This window comes from Clupea harengus, chromosome 12, assembly GCF_900700415.2.
Source record: "Clupea harengus chromosome 12, Ch_v2.0.2, whole genome shotgun sequence".
Classification (NCBI taxonomy): Eukaryota; Metazoa; Chordata; class Actinopteri; order Clupeiformes; family Clupeidae; genus Clupea; species Clupea harengus.
In genome coordinates this window covers 8,810,139-8,829,032 of record NC_045163.1, presented here as the reverse complement: position 1 = coordinate 8,829,032, position 18,894 = coordinate 8,810,139, and the positions used below count along the sequence as shown (strand labels likewise).

The window sequence follows — 18,894 nt, the reverse complement described above, 5'->3', positions numbered from 1 at the left end:
AACGTGTCTTTTTTTTCTTTTGCTTAAGTCAGCAGTAGGGATATTCATGCATTTACTCCAGGGTGTGTGTACAGCCATGCATACCTAATACGACTATTTAAAAAAAATTACTACGTATGACGGTTGTATCTACTAGATATTTTTACTACGAGTGATTTATGGTTGCAGGGAGAGACAGACTCTGATTTGAGTAATGATCAGCTTGGTCGTGGCATTCATGGCTCTTTGATCTGTCATCTGCCCTCTGCCTGCAGCAGGTCCCTAAGGGGTTAATCGCTGGTCAACAGCCATAGGACAGGGGCAGGTCAGTGTGTACATATGCTGTACAGAAACAGGGCATGCACACGCACAAGCACACGCACACACAAACACGCACACACACACACAAATAATCTGACACACACACAAACACAAACACACACACACACACACAGCAGAGTTTGATCACTGATCATCAGCCAGAAGAACGGTCACTTCCCTGAGCCGTGGCCCATGGCAGAAACACACCAACAGACATAGTGTAACGCACACACACCCATATACACACCACACACACACACACACAAACACACACACACACACACACAAACACACCTCAGGTTTAATCACTTGTCACTAGCGAGAGGGCTCATCAGATCTGCGTGACCAGTCCAGTGCTCTCTAACCAGAAGCCCAGCGAGCCCCTTAGGGCATGGGGGAGAGGGGGTAGTCTCCGTCTGATGCCCCCTCCCATCCACCCCGTGACCAGCTGCTGAAGCCCACAGTAGTGGAGGCCCCGCTGGGTAGAGGCTGTCACATCGATCAATCAACCAGCAGTCCACAGCATCATACCCAGTAACACACAGTCTTTCAGATACACACACACACACACACCACACACACAAACTCACACACACACCAGGAGGGTTATTTAGTCACGCTCATATTCACTGTGTGAGTGCATGCGTGCACTAGTGTGTCTCAGTGAGTGTCCGATCCAAGAGGAAAGGGTGTCATTGGAATGCCATCTGCAGGAATAGAACATCAGAGTGATGGATCTGATGCGTGTGCGGCTGGGGCTGCTGCAGTCTGGATCACACACAGAGAGAGACAGAAAGAGAGGGAGGGAGAGAGAGAGAGAGAGAGAGAGAGAGACAGAGAGAGAGAGAGAGAGCAGGCACCTCTCCATGCACTCCACTGACAGTCTGACAGAGCAGAGCAGAGCAGAACACGGCAATGCAAACCAACAGAGCACAGTGGAGCAGAGACAGACAGAAACAACAACAAAACATCACCAGGAAGGAGGTCATGATACTAACTCCTACTGCACAGAATACATCACTGCTTCATCAAATATCAAGTACTGAGGGATGATCACAAATTGATCAGAACCATTGCTCACAGTACACAGCTGTGTATTCAATCACTAGCATGGCACCCCAGCTATATGCAGGCAGGCACGTGAGGGGCTAGCTGGGTATCTGTCTGATAGGATTCTTACTCCATTCACAAACACATTCGTTAACTGTACAGGCACCCAGAGTATCAGCTGGATCTAGACCAGAGCAGATCTTGCGAGTTTGAGAGGCAAACCAGATCACTACTTTTCTATTTGTGTCAGGCTAATAGTATTCATTAATATGTCTTGCATTGAATCCAAATTTTTGTGTTTATTAATTCATTTGACATCTGATTTAGTTACTAATGTCAGTCTTGTTATATTGAAAAAAAGCATTGCATTTACTTAATTGAAAAGTGCACATTAATTCTACATGAACAAATTGTACGTTCAGCATAGCTTATCTATTCAGGTCTTCAGCATTTGTTTATGTAAATGCATATATTCTTCATCAATTCATGCTATTATTTTTATATTATAGTGTATGCCCATATTATTAACTATCTACATTCCTATACTTTCAATTTCATAATAAATAACACACTGACAAGCCCTACATGCTTAATTTACTTTTGTTGATACTTGACTTGCATTGGTGGGAATAAAGCAAATATCAAACCATTGCATAAAGGTTCAAGTCAAACTTTTAACACATTAACCTTAACAAACACTTTTTGTTGGCAACACTAATGGCTAAACATGATTATTTCAAAGTTCCTCCAGTGGCTGGATCCAATACTTACTTTATTCTTTCTCACTTATCTTACATGATTCAATTGGATAATTGCAGTGCCTTAATTAGATCAACATCATATCATCATGTTCTGACAACCCCTTTTCTTCAGTGTAAAATCACTGGGCTTCCATCAGACTTATAAGAATTAGTCTATTTGAACCTCAGCATTTTGCCTTCATGTAATTTAATTTGAAGGTATGCACTGAGAAAAAACAGATAAATTAAGTTGCTTCAACATCTTCATTATATTTCATTTGGTTTAACTTAGTCACTGCATTCACCAAAGAAAATAGTTTTAAAGAAAGAACAAAATTCAACTATTTCAATTAACCAACCCCCTGAGTTCATCACCATGGTAACAACAAAGTAATAAAACGCCCTGCGTGTTTAATTATTGTCTTGCCCCCCCCCCCCCCCCCTTCCTCCACTGGGTGAAGCATAACAATAAGTGTTAGTGGCAACCCAGCAGCAATTCTTATTCACATCAATATCACTTCTTATCGCTTGAATTATTTTCAAAGCAAACGAGCGCAGATTTGATTTTACGAGGCCGACTCATACTCCCATATTCCCAGCACACAGGAGAGGAGGCCCATTAGGGACAGGTGGGACTTAACTGCCTCTAGATGAGGCTTCGTGCCACTGCTCTCGCTTTCTCTCACACTCCCGCCCCACATTCCTCATGACGACCACGCTTTCTCCTCCCGCCCCCGTTTGATTAATGGATCGTTTACAGCTGGAAGCCATGGTAACCTTTCAGCATGTGCGTTTTCAAGCACTCAATGTGAGGTTCTAAAATTCCATGTTCTCCGGTGGACTCCGATATTCTTTAGAACATTCCATCGACAACGCTCTAAACAGGCTGGTGTGATGGTACCTGCTGAAGGGATAATGGCTCAGGCCTGGGACAGAGACGAGCAGAGGCCGGTCCAGAGACTAACTGATGCTATCTGGGCACAATTCGCAAAGGACGAGCGTGTTTGTAAACGTGGATGCTGAACTGTGGGGTCAGGAGGTTTGGGCCAGTGTTTGCCAGCACTTCAGCTAGTAGTACCTGTGCCAGTCACGTCAAGGTCAGAGGCAAACATCCAGCGCAAATGGCTACTCACACAAAACCAGTCCCAATGCAGCACACCTCACTGGATACAGATGGACCCAAATATTAACTAAACACATACCAACCACTACACGCAGACACTCTGCCAACACAGTGCCTTCTCTTCTCGACCTGTACAGAGCTCGCTAATATTGGCTGACATTGTGAATTTCTGATAACAGTATATTTCATATGTGAACTGGGAATTTGGGGATCTGTCCTGAATGTTGGGACGAATGACTGGGGTTGAATTTGGGGATCTGTCCTGAATGACTGGGTTTGAAAGTCCTAAATAAGGGTAACACATGGTTGTAATAATCTCAAAACAGGCCAAAAAGTCCTCTTCTTCATAAGCCTGTGGGCATGACCTTGCTTGTGGAAGATCCCTATATTCTACCAGCATGTCTACCTACATTTGATCATTTCTCTTTGTCTCTAGACATTTACACTCTTTTTTAAAGCGGCAGCCTAACATCTCACACCCACAAGACGAAACTGTATGTAAAGGCTTTCCTAACACGTGCAGAAACAACAGTACATTCTCAGTGCACTCAATTGAAACACGAGAAATGCAGTAGAAAAGCTAGTAGCAGGAGCCCTCAGCTCCTCCTGGTCGGACGGGATCTGTCTGTGGCAATTCCTGTAGCTGGCTCACTACTGCAAGTCTGGGAGTGTTGCTAATTATAGCCCTCCTGCAGAAAGTTACCCTACCGCTTTCAATGACATATGTGCATGCATATGCAACTCTTACCAGGACAGGAGTACACACGCACACGCACACGCACACGCACACACTCATATACACACACAAGGCCCACAGAGACACATGGCTATTTTGTACTCTGTAGTAAGGAATGTCACAAATGTGTATGGAATTATTATACAGCACATGAATAAACATGCATACACTGAATATTTATATCAGTTTTAACTAACACACACACAGGCACATACAGGCACGCACACAAATACATATCCAAATAGAGAGACAATAATGTACTTCTATGACAAAAAATTATCTGAACACATGCCCGACCTAGATAAACATACGCCTTTCACACAAACACATATACACACACACAGAAAGGAACAATCACTCACACACACACTCCCAGACACAAACGCACACACACGCACGCCCGCATGCATGCACACGCACACACACAGGCACACACACACACACACTCCTAGACACACACACAAACACACAACTACACACATACACACCTGCACATAAACACATTCACACACACACACACTCACACACACACACACACACACAGGCGCGACAGCAGGTTGGCTTGCGGGCTGGCTCTGTGGGTAAATGTGAAGCTGTCACACAAGAGTGGTGACATGGGGCAGTGAGCTGTAATCACCGCGCATTGTCTGGAAAAAGAGATTGAGGGGAGCCAGAGGGCCAGACAGCTCAGTGCAGACACACACACACACCAGCAACACTTCCCTACTCGCACACATCAGAAGCACACACACACTCTCACACCAACACTTCACCACAAAGGCAGACCTTTATTAGGCCACTCCTGACACACACACATACGTAATCACACACACTGAACCACACACATAGACACATACATACTGTTACGACCCTGGCGGGTCTAGGCCCCGCCCCCATGAGATTTGCATGCCTCTTCTGTCTATCTCTCTTGGGAGCAGGTGTAGCAGGTGATTGGAACCAGGTGTAGCAGTAATTGGAGGGGCTACAAAAGCCCTGAGCAGACTGCATTCGTGGAGCGTTGGATTGGAGTTTTGGATTGGTCGTTGGTGTTTGGATAGGAATTGGATTTGTGGATACTCGTTGGATTTGGATTGTCGTCGTCTGCTTTATATTATCATTTAACTGACTTTACATTACATCTTTTGTTTCTCTCCACAACACTGACATTCACCACACATTTTCCTATAATTAATAGATAACTATATACTTGTAACCCTTAATAAATAACTTATTATTATTATATCAAATATTCTGCGTGGCCTCCCCTTTATGTTTCGTGCCCGTGAGCTGGGTTCGTTACAATACATACACACATGCATAAACAGGCGCATGCACACACACATAAACACACAGATACACACAGACACACACACACACAGACACACACAGAAACACACAGATACACACAGACACAGACACACACACACTTTCATGTCATACTTCAAAAGCCTTCATTAACAGCAGCAGTAGAGAATAAGCACCACTCCTTTTGGGCCCGTAATGAGGTTTGTGGCATGATAAATTAACAGGGCATTTGGTAAGTGGCAGGACAAACTGCATTTACATCACACCAAAGCCACACACACACACACACACACACACACACAAACACAACCTGGTGTAAAGGTAAAGGGGATTGGTTATACATACATTAGTGTCTTGAAAATAAAGGAAAATGAATACCAGGAGAGGGTTTTGTGAAGAAACAAGACTAATTAAAACAAACAAACAAAAAACACATCTGGCTTTGCCACCAGGACTAGAGAATCATAGTGAGTTTTGCTGACAGAATTGCACAGAGTTGTTGGGCTTCCATTTTCAGCACCAAGGACAGCTCACACCGGAGAATGTTTCCTCTTCTCTGTCATTTTCAGAAAATCCATAAGAAGCGAACTGAAAAAACAGGACAATTTTCACAGCAGTGAACGAGCTCATCCTCGTATGTCTCATCTGTCTTTTTCTTTCTTTCTTTCTTTCTTTCTTTCTTTTCTTCCCTCCTGGTCTCTCTTCATCACACATTCCCTTTCCACTCACCCTGCTTGCCGAATGTCCTTACAGCATTTTGAGAGACAATCTCAAAACCCTCTAGAACACACTTACACTTGTAGTACATTTATATAACCAAACACATGATTGTGTGGTTTCCCATGGTACTTAGATATAATTGCAAATATATATTTAATTGAACAGATCATGCAGGTTTAATACCCAGAATGTGTTCTCTACACATTAAAATCAGTGTTTTCACTTAAGCTTTTATGACATGGTCTTGCATGTGAGCCATGCAAACTTATCATGTTCTTGCATGTAAGCCACCTCAGAGCTCGTGAGCTCAGATAAGGCCCTTGCAATGACGGGATTCCCACATGTGTCGGGCACCTCTTAAATAATATGTCTCATTAATACAGGAGGTGGAGTGTGTGTGTGTGTGTGTGTGTGTGTGTGTGTGTGTGTGTGTGTGTGTGCGTGTGTGCGTGTGTGCGAGTGTGTGAGTGTGTGAGTGTGTGAGTTTGTGCGTGTGTGTGAGTGTGTGAGTGTGTGAGTGTGTGCGTGTGTGCGTGTGTGTGTGTCACAGTGCCTGGTTGGAGTCTAGCAGGAGTCCCTAGTCTTTTCTCCATGATATGTCACACTGTCTACCCTCAGCTGTGAGCAGTATGTCACTGTCACCCCAGAGGACCCACTGCAGGGGACATCAGTCAGGAACTACAGTAGGAACGCAGAGTCATCAATATAACATCTTTCTGAAGTTCATTCATGATGTGAGAACAGAGCTCAGAGACAGTCTGGGTCTTCAAATTGTGCATATTAGCTACCAGATAGCACAGATAAGGCCACTGATGTATGGATGAACACTCAGTAGCTAGTCACTCAGTAGCTAGCTAGCTTCTTATATCCATTCATGAGGTGTGGGCTTCCAAATGTTCAGTAGCTAGAGTGAAAAGCCATCAGTCTGACCTGTTTCTTATATCCATTCATGAGGTCTCAATTTCAAGACAGCCGCAGCCCCTACTTGTCGTAAGACCCGCCAGGAACTGTAGTACCGTGAACCTAAGTGTTCCATCTACCGTACAGGGCCATACAGCAATCTACCCTGCTTCTGGAAACGGGGCGGAGGTTCCAAATAATGAATAACTCTTAACAAATAATGCAGGCGGTTTGTTGTGTAAAAGAGGTTAACTTGGTACTTTGTTTACTTTTTTCTCCTCAGGAATCATCTGAGACCTCTGTGTTTACTCGTTATCTTGCTGCTTGATGATGTTTTCATCCATTAATTAAACACGTTTAATTAGAGGACAAGGTGGATGTCAGCAGAACAGAGAGTGTCAACTGATAACACCCCAGAAAGGCCGATCCCAGGTTCTTTGTAATTAATGAATGCAATAACAAGATCCCTGAGAAGGAACGGGGCTCGTACCTCAATCACTAAAGATTAACAACACTCTTACACCAATGAGCTTTATTCGAACTGCACTGCAGATCAGAACATAGGGTCTCAGCGGAGTGATGCAAAGCTGGAGGTTTAAATGCTTGCCGAAAATATATGCCGTTAATGGGAACGAGCCTGTGTCTGAAACAGATCAACACTGAGTTCCAGATAAGCTCATGGACGACAATGACGCTAATAAGCGAGCAGCATAAAGGTTACCCTTCGACTCCAACTTAATCTTCTTAAGCATAAGCATCTGCAGAAATCCAGGCAAATGCATTACTCAGCTTGGCGTAGGGAATATGGCATGAACATGAACTGCTTCACTGTATAAAACACAGTCTCAAACACGGCGCTGTAAAATATTCAGCGCTGTGCTCCTCAACCCCCTCTCCTCCCTCCTCACCGCCAGCCCCCCCCTCCCATCTGGGCATCCTGGCCCGCCCTCTCCATCTTGCGTGTAATTTACTGCGTGCTCATTTCCTCGGCTGGCGTAATCTCCTAGTGCTTCCGATGAACTCCCCGTCCAGCTGCCGTAATTGAGTTCCTGTTCCTTGTCCCATTAGCATGTTTGTTATCCGCGCCGGACCCCTTTTGTGCTGAGGCGACACTTTTTCAGTGGTAATTAAAGGCCCTGAAAAGATTTGATTTTACAGAAGAGAGGGACCGAAGGGACACGGAGACGGAAACAGACACACACACTCTCAGAGAGGAGGATGAGGAGGAGGAGAGGAGTCACAGTCACATCGCTTTTCCTTTTTTTTTTCTTCGCAGCACAACTCTCCATAAGGTTCTGCTGAGACCTCGGAGCTCACTGACAACTCATTTGTTCAAGTTTTGTAATCCTCTTTAGCAGTTTATTTTTTCTTTTTTTTTTACAAAACATTCAGAAATTAAACTAGCCAACTGCAGCTGCATTCTGCATACGATGACGGCGTCAGAACAAAGGGAGCAGGACACAGCTGCCATCACAGCACAACTCTGCCTTTTCATTTGCACTAAATCTCACTGTCAGCAAGACCAGCATGCCATGACACGAAATGGCCTGCATGCAAGACAAACTGCGGTCGGTTGTGGGGCGCTGCTTAGCATGTAGAGCATGTGAGTGTGTGTGAGTGTGTGTGAGAGTGTGTGAGTGTGTGTGAGAGTGTGTGAGAGTGTGTGAGTGTGTGGGTGTGTGTGAGAGTGTGTGTGTGAGAGTGTGTGAGAGTGTGTGAGAGTGTGTGAGAGCATGCAGGGGCCTGATAAGTGGACATAGGAAGAAGCCTGAGGGACAGGGTTTAGGCCTGGCCAAGGTTAATGCTCCACCTTCAGCTCTGCAGCCCAGGCCTGTGATGGCCAGATAGGAGATGCCAATCTCCCACACGGTCACAGGACAACTGGGCTTTAGAGACACGATGGAGGAGCTTGGCATAACAATAATTGGTGTGTGCGTGTGTATGTGTGTGTGTGTGTGCATGGTTACATTTCATAGAGTGGATGAGGATTACAAACATACATGAAAGTTTCTAGGCATGGAATCCAAATAACGTATTGTTTGATGTTTTCTGTTTCCGTACATTTCACACACATATTCGGCTTGTACATGCGTGTGTGTGTGTAAAAGAGATAGCCTTCTTCAAACAGTGGCCTACTACAGGGCCAGGCACAGCTGGTTATCGCAATCCAACGCTCCAACATCAAAGATGCTGGAGCTGCTGGCTGACATAGTGTGTGTGTGTGTGTGTGTGTGTGGGTGGGTGTGTGTGTGTGTGTGTGTGTGTGTGTGTGTGTGTGACTGTGTGTTTTGTCTGCGCTTGTAACAGTCTATTTGAGAGCTTACAATATGCCTATTCAACTAAAGTCATAGCTTATAAAGCATTTATAAACATATTATAAATGATTTATTACAAGGTCAAAAGCTATGATTTCAGGCTTACCTCGTGTGATGTTGGGTCCCCTCCTCCTACCAGTGGAGGAGCTGTGAGTAGTATTCTGGAAGTGGCTCATGTCCATGGCTGTGTTAGTATGAAAGCTGTCCTTAAACCTCTGCATGAGCTCCTCCACAGTCTCCTGCTGGGGGTCAGGCACTGCAAGGAGGGAGAGGGAGAGGCAAGCAGGCAGGGTTAGCGGGTTAGCACGCTAGCATATTAGCACGTTAGCACTCAGCAAGTGGTTAGTAGTTAGAGGACAAAGCATGATGCACAACCGTGCAGAACACGCATTAGCGCTGCGCTAATGTGGTAATGGAGTCAGATGCGCAGGAGGGGGAGAGGGGGAGAGCACAATGAGAGCAGTGAGGTCGAAGCAGATATGCTGAGCTCAGCAGTCTTTACTTTTAGTTCAGCCATAATGGGTAATTTATGAGCGAATGACTGATGCTATTTCCAGCACTACCAACGTGCTACTTTTTTTTTTTCTTTTCCTCTGACTTTGAGGAACAGAAAAAAATGAAACACTGGCCAATTACTGTGTTGGTATACATTATATACATTGAGATTTAATGCAGGCCATGAATGTAGATGTATGTTGCTACTTAACTATATATATGCTAATGTTGGCAGTAATGTATCTGGTTAGCCTCATACACTCATCCTCTAATGACCAACGTGAAGAGCTTCAATAATGTAAAATGGGAGAGACAGAGGTCAGCAGAAGACAACCTACATGGGTCAGGGACTCATACAACATGCATAACACACAACTCTCTCTCTCTCACACACACACACACGGGCCCATGCATTAACACACGCACGCACGCACGCACGCACGCACGCACGCACGCACGCACGCACGCACGCACGCACGCACGCACGCACGCACGCACGCACGCACGCACGCACGCACGCACACACACACACACACACACACACACACACACACACACACACACACACACACACAAGCAAATTGTGATCAGCCAAAAAGTGGTTATTCAAGGAGCCTGATAAATGTGTATCCTTGAGCCATGTGCATATGTGTGTGTGTGGGGGGGGGGGGGGGCATGGCCCAGTGTGTGTGTGTGTGTGTATACTCCTGTCCTGGTAAGACTTGCATATGCATGCACATATGTCATCTTGCTGTGGGAGGGTTATAATTAGCAACAATCCCAGACCCGCAGTAATGGGTCACACACACTTTTCTCCTGGCCCTCAGCTAAACAGGACACACTCACTCATTCACACACAGACACTGCCTTCCTCACACAAACACACACACACACACACACACACAAGAACACACACGGGCGCACACACACACACGCAGTGTTATATAAGGGACTGTAATTACAGTTTCCCTAAAAATGCCTGTGTGTGCACAACAACACACACTGTCTCTCTCCTTTAATTCACAGACATTTGATGGCATGTCTGCTAGATTCCCTGAAAGCATCTGATATTCATCCAAGCACCATATTTACATGCATATTTAATCTCAGTTGGGCAACAAAGCCACCTCAAACACGTCAGACGACACGCAAGGAAGTGATGGCGGGGAGCGCAACTGAGAGAAAAGCCGTCACTTTCAGCAGACGAACATCAAGGTTGCCTCGCAGTGACAAGGAGCTGAGAGAAATCTGAAACATCACAAGCTGTCTCACAAATAGGACAGCTATGTTGCTGCTGTTGTTGTTGTGGTGGTGGTGGTGGTGGTGGTGGCAATGCCATAAGACAGATGGTCCTCTTGCATACTGGGTGCTGACACACTTTGCGAATGAGCCTCCCCATTCTGGAAATCAATAAGAGAAGGGTTGGCATGCCATGACAGGCGCGGAGCGGAGCAGAGCCCAGCCACTTGATTGCATTTTATTTCCAAGCGGCAAAAAAAAATCACTAACCCTCGGGGGACTTATGTGACCCATCTAGAAGTGTTCTGGCCCATTTGAACCAGTGGTGGAGGAGGAGGAGGAGGACGGAAATAAATAAAAGCTAAAAAAAAAAATAAAAAAAAACATTTTCCATTTCCATTGTCTCTATTGACAAAAGGAGAAATATTAAATCTGGGATGAAATTAGATGCTTGAGTCTGGGCAGGGGGTGGCTAGAACACAACTAGCGACTACTCAGCAGCTCCCACATAGCCCCAGACTCTGGCCTAGAACTGACAGACCCACACCTGACTCACATTCCTGACTCAGCTACTTAGCTTGTGGATGTTCAATTAACACCAGACATGGATGAGTGGTCTCTCTCTCCGTCTCTCTGTCTCTCTGTCTCTCTGTCTCTCTGTCTCTCTGTCTCTCTGTCTCTCTGTCTGTGTGTCTCTCTCTCACACACACACACACACACACACACAGGTCTTTTCTCCACACCTAAATCCTTTTCCATACATCGTGCTGCACTCTCAGAATGAGTGTTCTATTAAAAGTAAAGCAACAGCTGCAGCACCTCTATCCATCACTATACGCTGCTGCGGCACAGCGACTCCACATTCACTCCATTTGTTTCTCCTCCCCACCTCTCTTCTACTGCTGGGAACAGGAGGGTTTCATGTAGAGTGGTGCGCTTCGATGAGGTCAGAGAACGGGCCAGCGATACCTCTGATTGTTTTGTTCCACTCTAATACAGACACAATGACAGTGATCTCACCATGACAGATTGATCCAGCCATGACACAGGGTGATCTCACAGTGACGTGATCTAAACACAAGAGAGTTAACTCATGAAAGAGAGAAATCTAACCATAAAAGCGAGCAAAACGAGGACAATTCTCACCATGAGAAACTAACCTTACCATACACGATCGATGTAGGCCTGACTGATTCATTTTTTCATCTCTTTGCGTTTGAGTTTGACTAGTTTGAGAAAGCAAACGAGTCTGTAGTGAAAGTGATACTCATTTACTCATACTCAGTTATGAGTAATTTCTCAAGGCCCAGTCAGAGGTGAGCTCAGGAAAATGATGAACAACTTCACACGGACCCCCTACTATGGAGATGAGTGGGGTAGCAACCAGGAGTAATGTCAGGATCATGAGAGTACACGTGCGCGAGCACACACACACACACACACACACACACACACACACACACACACACACGCGCGCACACACGCACACAAGCACGCACACACAGACAGACAGACGCAAGAGGAACAGCATTCTCGTCTTCTTTAGCTGTTGTTCTCCAGAATCTATCCAGCAACAAGGAGTAGGAGCAGGCTTATGAGACTGATGTAGAGGTTTAAACACATACACACACACACACACACACACACACACACACACACACACACACACACACACACTGAAGACCCTCTATTCCTATTGCGAAAGTACTGTCTGCTCAGATTGAAGTGTACTTCCACCTGTGCAGAGTTATACTGTGAGTTTCACTGTGAACAGAACTCCACGCTCATTCACTTCAAGATGAACACCACTCATATCCACTTCTTTGCAAATGATGGCAAAAGTAAGTAAGTAAGTAACTCTGTTGGGTCAAACATAGCGCTGTGTTAAATAATCAAGAGCTAGATATGTGTCTGCCGTTTTCAAAAAATCCGTTCTTTTGAGGGTTAAAATCATTAAAATACACAAAAGGCTCTCGAGAGTGCCGCATCTTCTATTGATTTTTTTTCACACATATTTTTCACATTTGTAGACTGGCCTACATCCAATTGGTAATGACTAACCCTTTTTCATGGTTTAGCCCTGGGACCTTTCCCTTCTTAATGGGCAATTATAATGAAACCGAGCTCTACAGAGTGCAATGTGAGACGATCGTAAAACTTTCAGGCCATCAAAACACATTTTACTGCAAAAACAAAGCTTGCGAAGGACGGGCATTAAATGTGGCTTGATGGAATAGAGAACCAGGAGACCGTCGCGTCCTCTCCGCCAGCTCAATTATGCCTTCCTCTCCAGCTATGGGACAGCAGTAGCTCTGCATGTAGGACGATGTCTCATGCCAATATGCCTCCATCGCATTTACCAGGTCACGTGGGGGGCTGAGTGATAGGCTCTGATCTTTTCAAACACCAGAACAGACAAGGCAGTTCAGTAATCCAAGCATTGAGAGAGGCTATTCTATGCAGAAAAAAGGCCAGACAGGCAAATCCTTTCAACTGATGTGGTTCTGGACATTATTCAAAGCAGATTCCTCCAGCAATCCTATTTTGCAAACTAGCCGCTCGCTAATCTTTGGGCCCAAGGAAGAACACAGAGAAAGGGAAAGCTATAACATACACTAAGCTGTCATTCTCCCTCACAGGCTGCATTGTCCAATAGGAATGTAAACCCAAGTTCGGAACCTACACCACATGTTTAAGGGGATGAGAGAGAGAGAGGTTCACTTAAGGCCTCAAAGACAGGAAGACAGACACACAGAGAAATAGACAGCCAGATAGATACAGAGTGAAAGAGAGAGAGAGATAAGGAAGAAGTTAAAACATGAAGGGAGGAAGTAAGTGAGAATGAGAGAGGAGAAGAGAAACAGACAGAAGTCAGACAGACAGATGAATCAATGTGGGGGAACAGAGAGGAGAGACAAAAGAGATGAGAGCGAAATAGACAGAGAAAGAGAGAGAGAGAGAGAGGGAGAGCGAGAGGAAGAGGGAGAGATAGAGAGAGGGAGAGGGAGAGGGAGAGAGAGAGAGAGAGGGAGGGAGAAAGAGAGGGAGAGGGAGGGAGAGCGAGAGAGAGAGAGAGAGAGAGAGAGAGGGATGTGTTAGTAATATCAGTCTGTGCAGGAGTGGTGAATGCTGGCTGCATATGCTGAGCCGGCCGGTCTGTAATGCACTGTGAATTCCCCATGGGCATCTCTATGCTTAGGCTGGGTTAATCCCTCCTCAGTCCTCCGCAAACACGCACACACACACACGCACGCACGCACGCACACACGCTCACGCACACACACACGCACACGCACACGCACACGCACACACACACACACGCGCACACACACACGCACACACACACACACTGTCCAACAACACGGCCAGCATCCACTTACACACTGACCTGCCGTGACTGCAAATCACCTGCGTGAGCGAGCGAGGTTACCTGCTCCATACATATTTCATGCTAACCAACCAACCGACCACCACCTACCCCCTCAAACACACAGACACACACACACAGCTTTTGTTCCAGAGGGAGAGAGGGAGACGTTATCCTGAAGAGCATCCAAGGATTCTTTCCACTCCCTCCGAAGATGCCTCTTCAAACAGATACTTTGACTATTTTCCCTTTTCGCTGTTGACCGTCTCACTCGCCCTGTTCACCATTGTAATGCCCTGTAATGATTACCCTTTCAGGAAAAAAAAAAGAAAATCATTTTGCTTTGGCATTCTGTGACAAAAGGCAAGTCTGTCATTGTTGAGTCAGGATGTGACTGTCTAAATGACAGCTACAATCCCTCCATCACTCGGGACAAAGACACAGACAGCCAATTTCAGCTCCCTAGGTTGCCATGGCATTAATGGAATGGCAACATGCATCATCATTGGTTCCTACCCCCTCCTCCCCTGCCTTTGTTCCTTCCTAATGTAATTTTTCGAATCAAAGCTGCATCATGGTGTCCGTACTGTTTCAATGCCTACGGATTCAGTAAATACTTTAAATGTTTAGACTTTAAACATTCCACTCTGTTTATTTTTTGAGAAAGATGACTTGCATATATGAATAGCCAAAATCCCTTAAGGAAAGGGCTTCTTTGATTTAAAAAAAAGCATTTCTTTTTTTAGGGATGTGAGTCACACTGTTTTTTTTTACTTTCCCTTTTAGAAATTTGCTGAAAAACATCCCCCTTCCTTTAATCCCCTTATCTTGACTGTATCTGTTGCTTTTCAGGGCTCTATTTATGCTGAATTAACACGCTGCACCGGAATGTGATTAGCTCGTCTCAGTTGCGTGGCTAGCACACGAGACATCGCCATCGTCTCCGGGTCGCCCCGCACTTCTCCAGCGGCTCGTTTTCGGCTCAATGCAGGCCGTGCCTCTGGGCCGAGTGTCCTTATCCTCTCCTTCGCCGTCACCCTTATCTCCCCGCCGGGCTGCTTATCTGTGCGACAGTGGGTTAATGGTGTCTTAAAAGCAACGGGTGCAGCCAATAGCAGGGGACAGGGGATGCAGGAGTAGATCGCGCCGGTGTCACCGCGCCAACTCCGACGAACTGATAATCTTCCTCCTCAGCCTGTGGGGAGAAGCCTGGCTGCGAGCAGCAGTGGGAAGCTGGGATCTCATAAAGAAAGAAATAAAGAAAAAAAAAATGTAGGTTCTTTGGGTTCTTAAGAAAAAGCTGGTTGAGGGCCAGTTTTACAGCTTTGCCCGTAGTGGATAGATTTGGCACTGAATCGTGAAAATGCTGTGGTTGAGAGAGGACAGTAACTAGGGGTTTCGCTCAGGCAGTGTTGACCTGACTTTTGTGGGGCGACTGTAATGGTCGCGCTCTAATAAGGGAATGTGCTCATTCTGCCCCTGCAGAAAAGGCTGAACGGGAGCATGTTGTTATTCCGGTGAACAGCGACCCTAATTGAAGCCCTGCTGAGTCTCTCAACCAGATGCCGCCTGGGTCTCTGTCCAAAAAACCAGGAGAGACAAATGAGACCGCCAGAGCGGCAAAGGGGAGCCAACATCCTAGCACCGCCGGCCAAATCATACAACTTAACTCGTACTTGAAAAATTCACACCCCTTCCCCTTGAATCGCATGTCAGAATCGCATGATGACGTTGACTGCTATGCAGCAAAGTACCTTCAAGCAGTACTCTTTTGAAAAAAATTGGAATAATTTTCCCAGTCATAAAATGCATCCATATCTGCATCCATCTCCGCATCCATTGGTCTTGATTGAATAACTCACAATGTCCTTGCTTTGATATGGAACACATTGACAAAAGAGAAGAAGTTATACTTTACAATGACACTAGTGACTTGTTGTGCTACAACGAATTAAGAGTAACTGAAATACATCAAACTCAGGCAAAGTCATAATTGCTGTTCATCTTTTCGCCTATTTTCTCACCCCTGCATCTCAGCTGAATAAGTCACAATGTTTTTTTATATTCTTGAGGGGTAACTCATATCACAACAAACAGCAGGACTCCATTTCCAATGATGCTAGGCGCTAATCCGTGCATTAAGTATTGCAGCTGCAAAACTTTCTTACACATGCCAACACATTTCACAAGCTCAAACTCTTTTTGTCCCCACATTGATCCCACACTATGGAGCACTGTGAGTCTATCTACTTTGCATCCGCTCCCAATTAAGTACGGACAAATCAGACATCCGTGGGTAAAGAAGAATTGGGTGTTGACATCCTAAATGGTATAATGTTATAATAACATTACTATGGTTTACAGTTTCAAAGTTGTCCGTCACAGTGGAGAACCTGAAAGTGTTACAGAATCAGGCAGCATGTACGAGCGATTGAATCTGTCTCCACAATTAATGTTTTTCTGCATAAACTGACATAGATAAACTGGGCTATTTGAATTAATGTTAACGGTGGTGTTTTTTTTTTTCAAAATTATGTTTCTCAGATCCATAACTGAGGTTGAGGGGTAACTTGTGTATTGCTAAAGCATGCATTGGCAAAAAAAGACAACAAGTAACATGGGCAAAGTGTTCACAGTTGAAGACTTAAACACACAGACGACAACTGAGGTGATGTTAATTGAAGAAAGAAGAACCTAAACATTCTCCCAAGGTTTTATATGAGCTCACTCAATCAATGCCTCATTGTGTCCTCTCATCTGAATGGGAAATGCTGTTTACACCACGTGTGAAGACTTAGCATCTCAAATGAGTTGGTTTGTTGCCGTGTATGCTACTTATTATTTGGCTAGGGTGGAATAGCATGTTTAAAGTAGACCTAGCAGTGGTCAGCTGACTCCCTGTGTGATCTCTGTACAAAACGTATTATCAGTGAGAGTAATATGTATCATTTGTGCCATAATTCTTGAATGTTGGAGAATAACTAGTATATGTCGTCAGAGGTAGAATGGAACTGTAAACTGAAGTATGCTTTAGTTAGCTTTCCCAAAGGCACACACTGTTACCTTATCTAAATGGCTATCGCTGAGAGAGAAGTTTAGGGTGGCATATTCTAGTTTTGCCTAGAGAAGCCCTTGCTGTGCAAGCTTTTCTTCCATTGTTGGTGTTCCAGCCAGGAAACACAGAACTACATAGTGCATAACCTGGATGGCTAGTGGGAAAGACACAGGTGTGTATCTGTCCTTCACAGGACCATATAGTATCAAGATGAATTTGAGGATGGTACTAAAACTAGTTGCCTATAAAACCATACTTGAAAAAGTGTCAAATTGTTACATAGTGTTACTTTAAGGTTCTGGAAAATCACTGATAAGCAGCCAGATAATGTAAAGGCATGGTTGAAATGAAAGATTCCAGAACCATCGGTCTACCTATTGTACAGCTTGCAGAGTGAGTAACATCACAATAGGTGAACGTTCCACCATTCATTTCAGTGGGAAAAAAACAGGGTTGAAAATTGACAATAACAAAATATCGACAAGAGGCAGTTCAACCATTTTTACAAGAGCACTACACAGGATCAGCACGGACGTGTCAGAGTTGGAGTGGTGTTGAGCGCTAGGAGCAGAAGTGGCATCAACAAACGGGTGGAATAATGAGAATAAAGATGCAGAAAACTTTAAAAGAGCTTTGCAATTCTGTGTGAGTGAGCAATCACACTAATAGGGATACAACTGTAGAAGAACAATAGTGTGATTGCTCCATAATGTTGTGTGATTGAGCAATCACACTGATAAAGATCAAACTTAAAAAGAGTATAAGTCTGATTGCTTCAAAACGATCACCCTAATAAAGAAGGTAATAATCGCACTAATAAAGGTATAATAATATATAAATAAAGGTATAATCACACTAATACAGAAGGTAAAACTTAAGAGCAATAGTGTGATTACTTTGCAATGCTGTGTAATTGAGCAATCGCACTAATGATCGCACATCCTGATTGCCCAGACTGTCCTTGCAGTGACCAAGCTAGAAGCCACAGAGCAAAGGTAGTAAAATTGGCTCTAAGGGTTACCCACGAGAGCTGTCACAGGGCAGATACACTTCTACTCAAGCTCAGGTGAAGGCCAAGAACAGCATCGTCAAACCTAATCAGAGTGAACGTTCCCCGCACCCCACACCTCTACGAAGACCCCTTCCCCCCTCATCACCCTGGTATCCCTGCTGACCTCCCCTGTCATTACAGTGGTCCGTATGCGTGCTTAAACCCAGTAGCGGAGGGGGAGGCAGGGGGGAGCTGACTGTGAATCGGCCCAGCATGAATCAAAAGGCTCCCTGGAGAGCTCATCAGTCAGAGATGCGATGATGTGTGTGTGTGTGTGTGTGTGTGTGTGTGTGTGTGTGTGTGTGTGTGTGTGTGTGTGTGTGGGGAGAGTGTGAGACGATGGGGATGAGGCATCATGCAGATATCTCCAGTAATGGTGCCCTTCTCACTGGGCCCAATGTTATGCCACCGGAACCAACCCATCCAGAAAGAGGAAAATAGAACAGATGCAGGCCAATTTACTTGTTTATGTATATTTGTATTGGGAGACCTACACAT

At 45.0% G+C, this 18,894-nt stretch overlaps 1 protein-coding gene across 1 annotated transcript in view; it reads right to left on the bottom strand.

Moving 5' to 3' along the window:
* The window catches only part of LOC105906201 (astrotactin-2), a 381,484-nt gene that overhangs the window by 242,031 nt on the left and 120,559 nt on the right, over positions 1-18,894 (bottom strand). Inside the window, exon 4 of the mRNA XM_012834351.3 lies at positions 9,296-9,445. Coding sequence (XP_012689805.2) covers positions 9,296-9,445 — 150 coding nt within the window. The remainder of the gene's footprint in view (positions 1-9,295; positions 9,446-18,894) is intronic.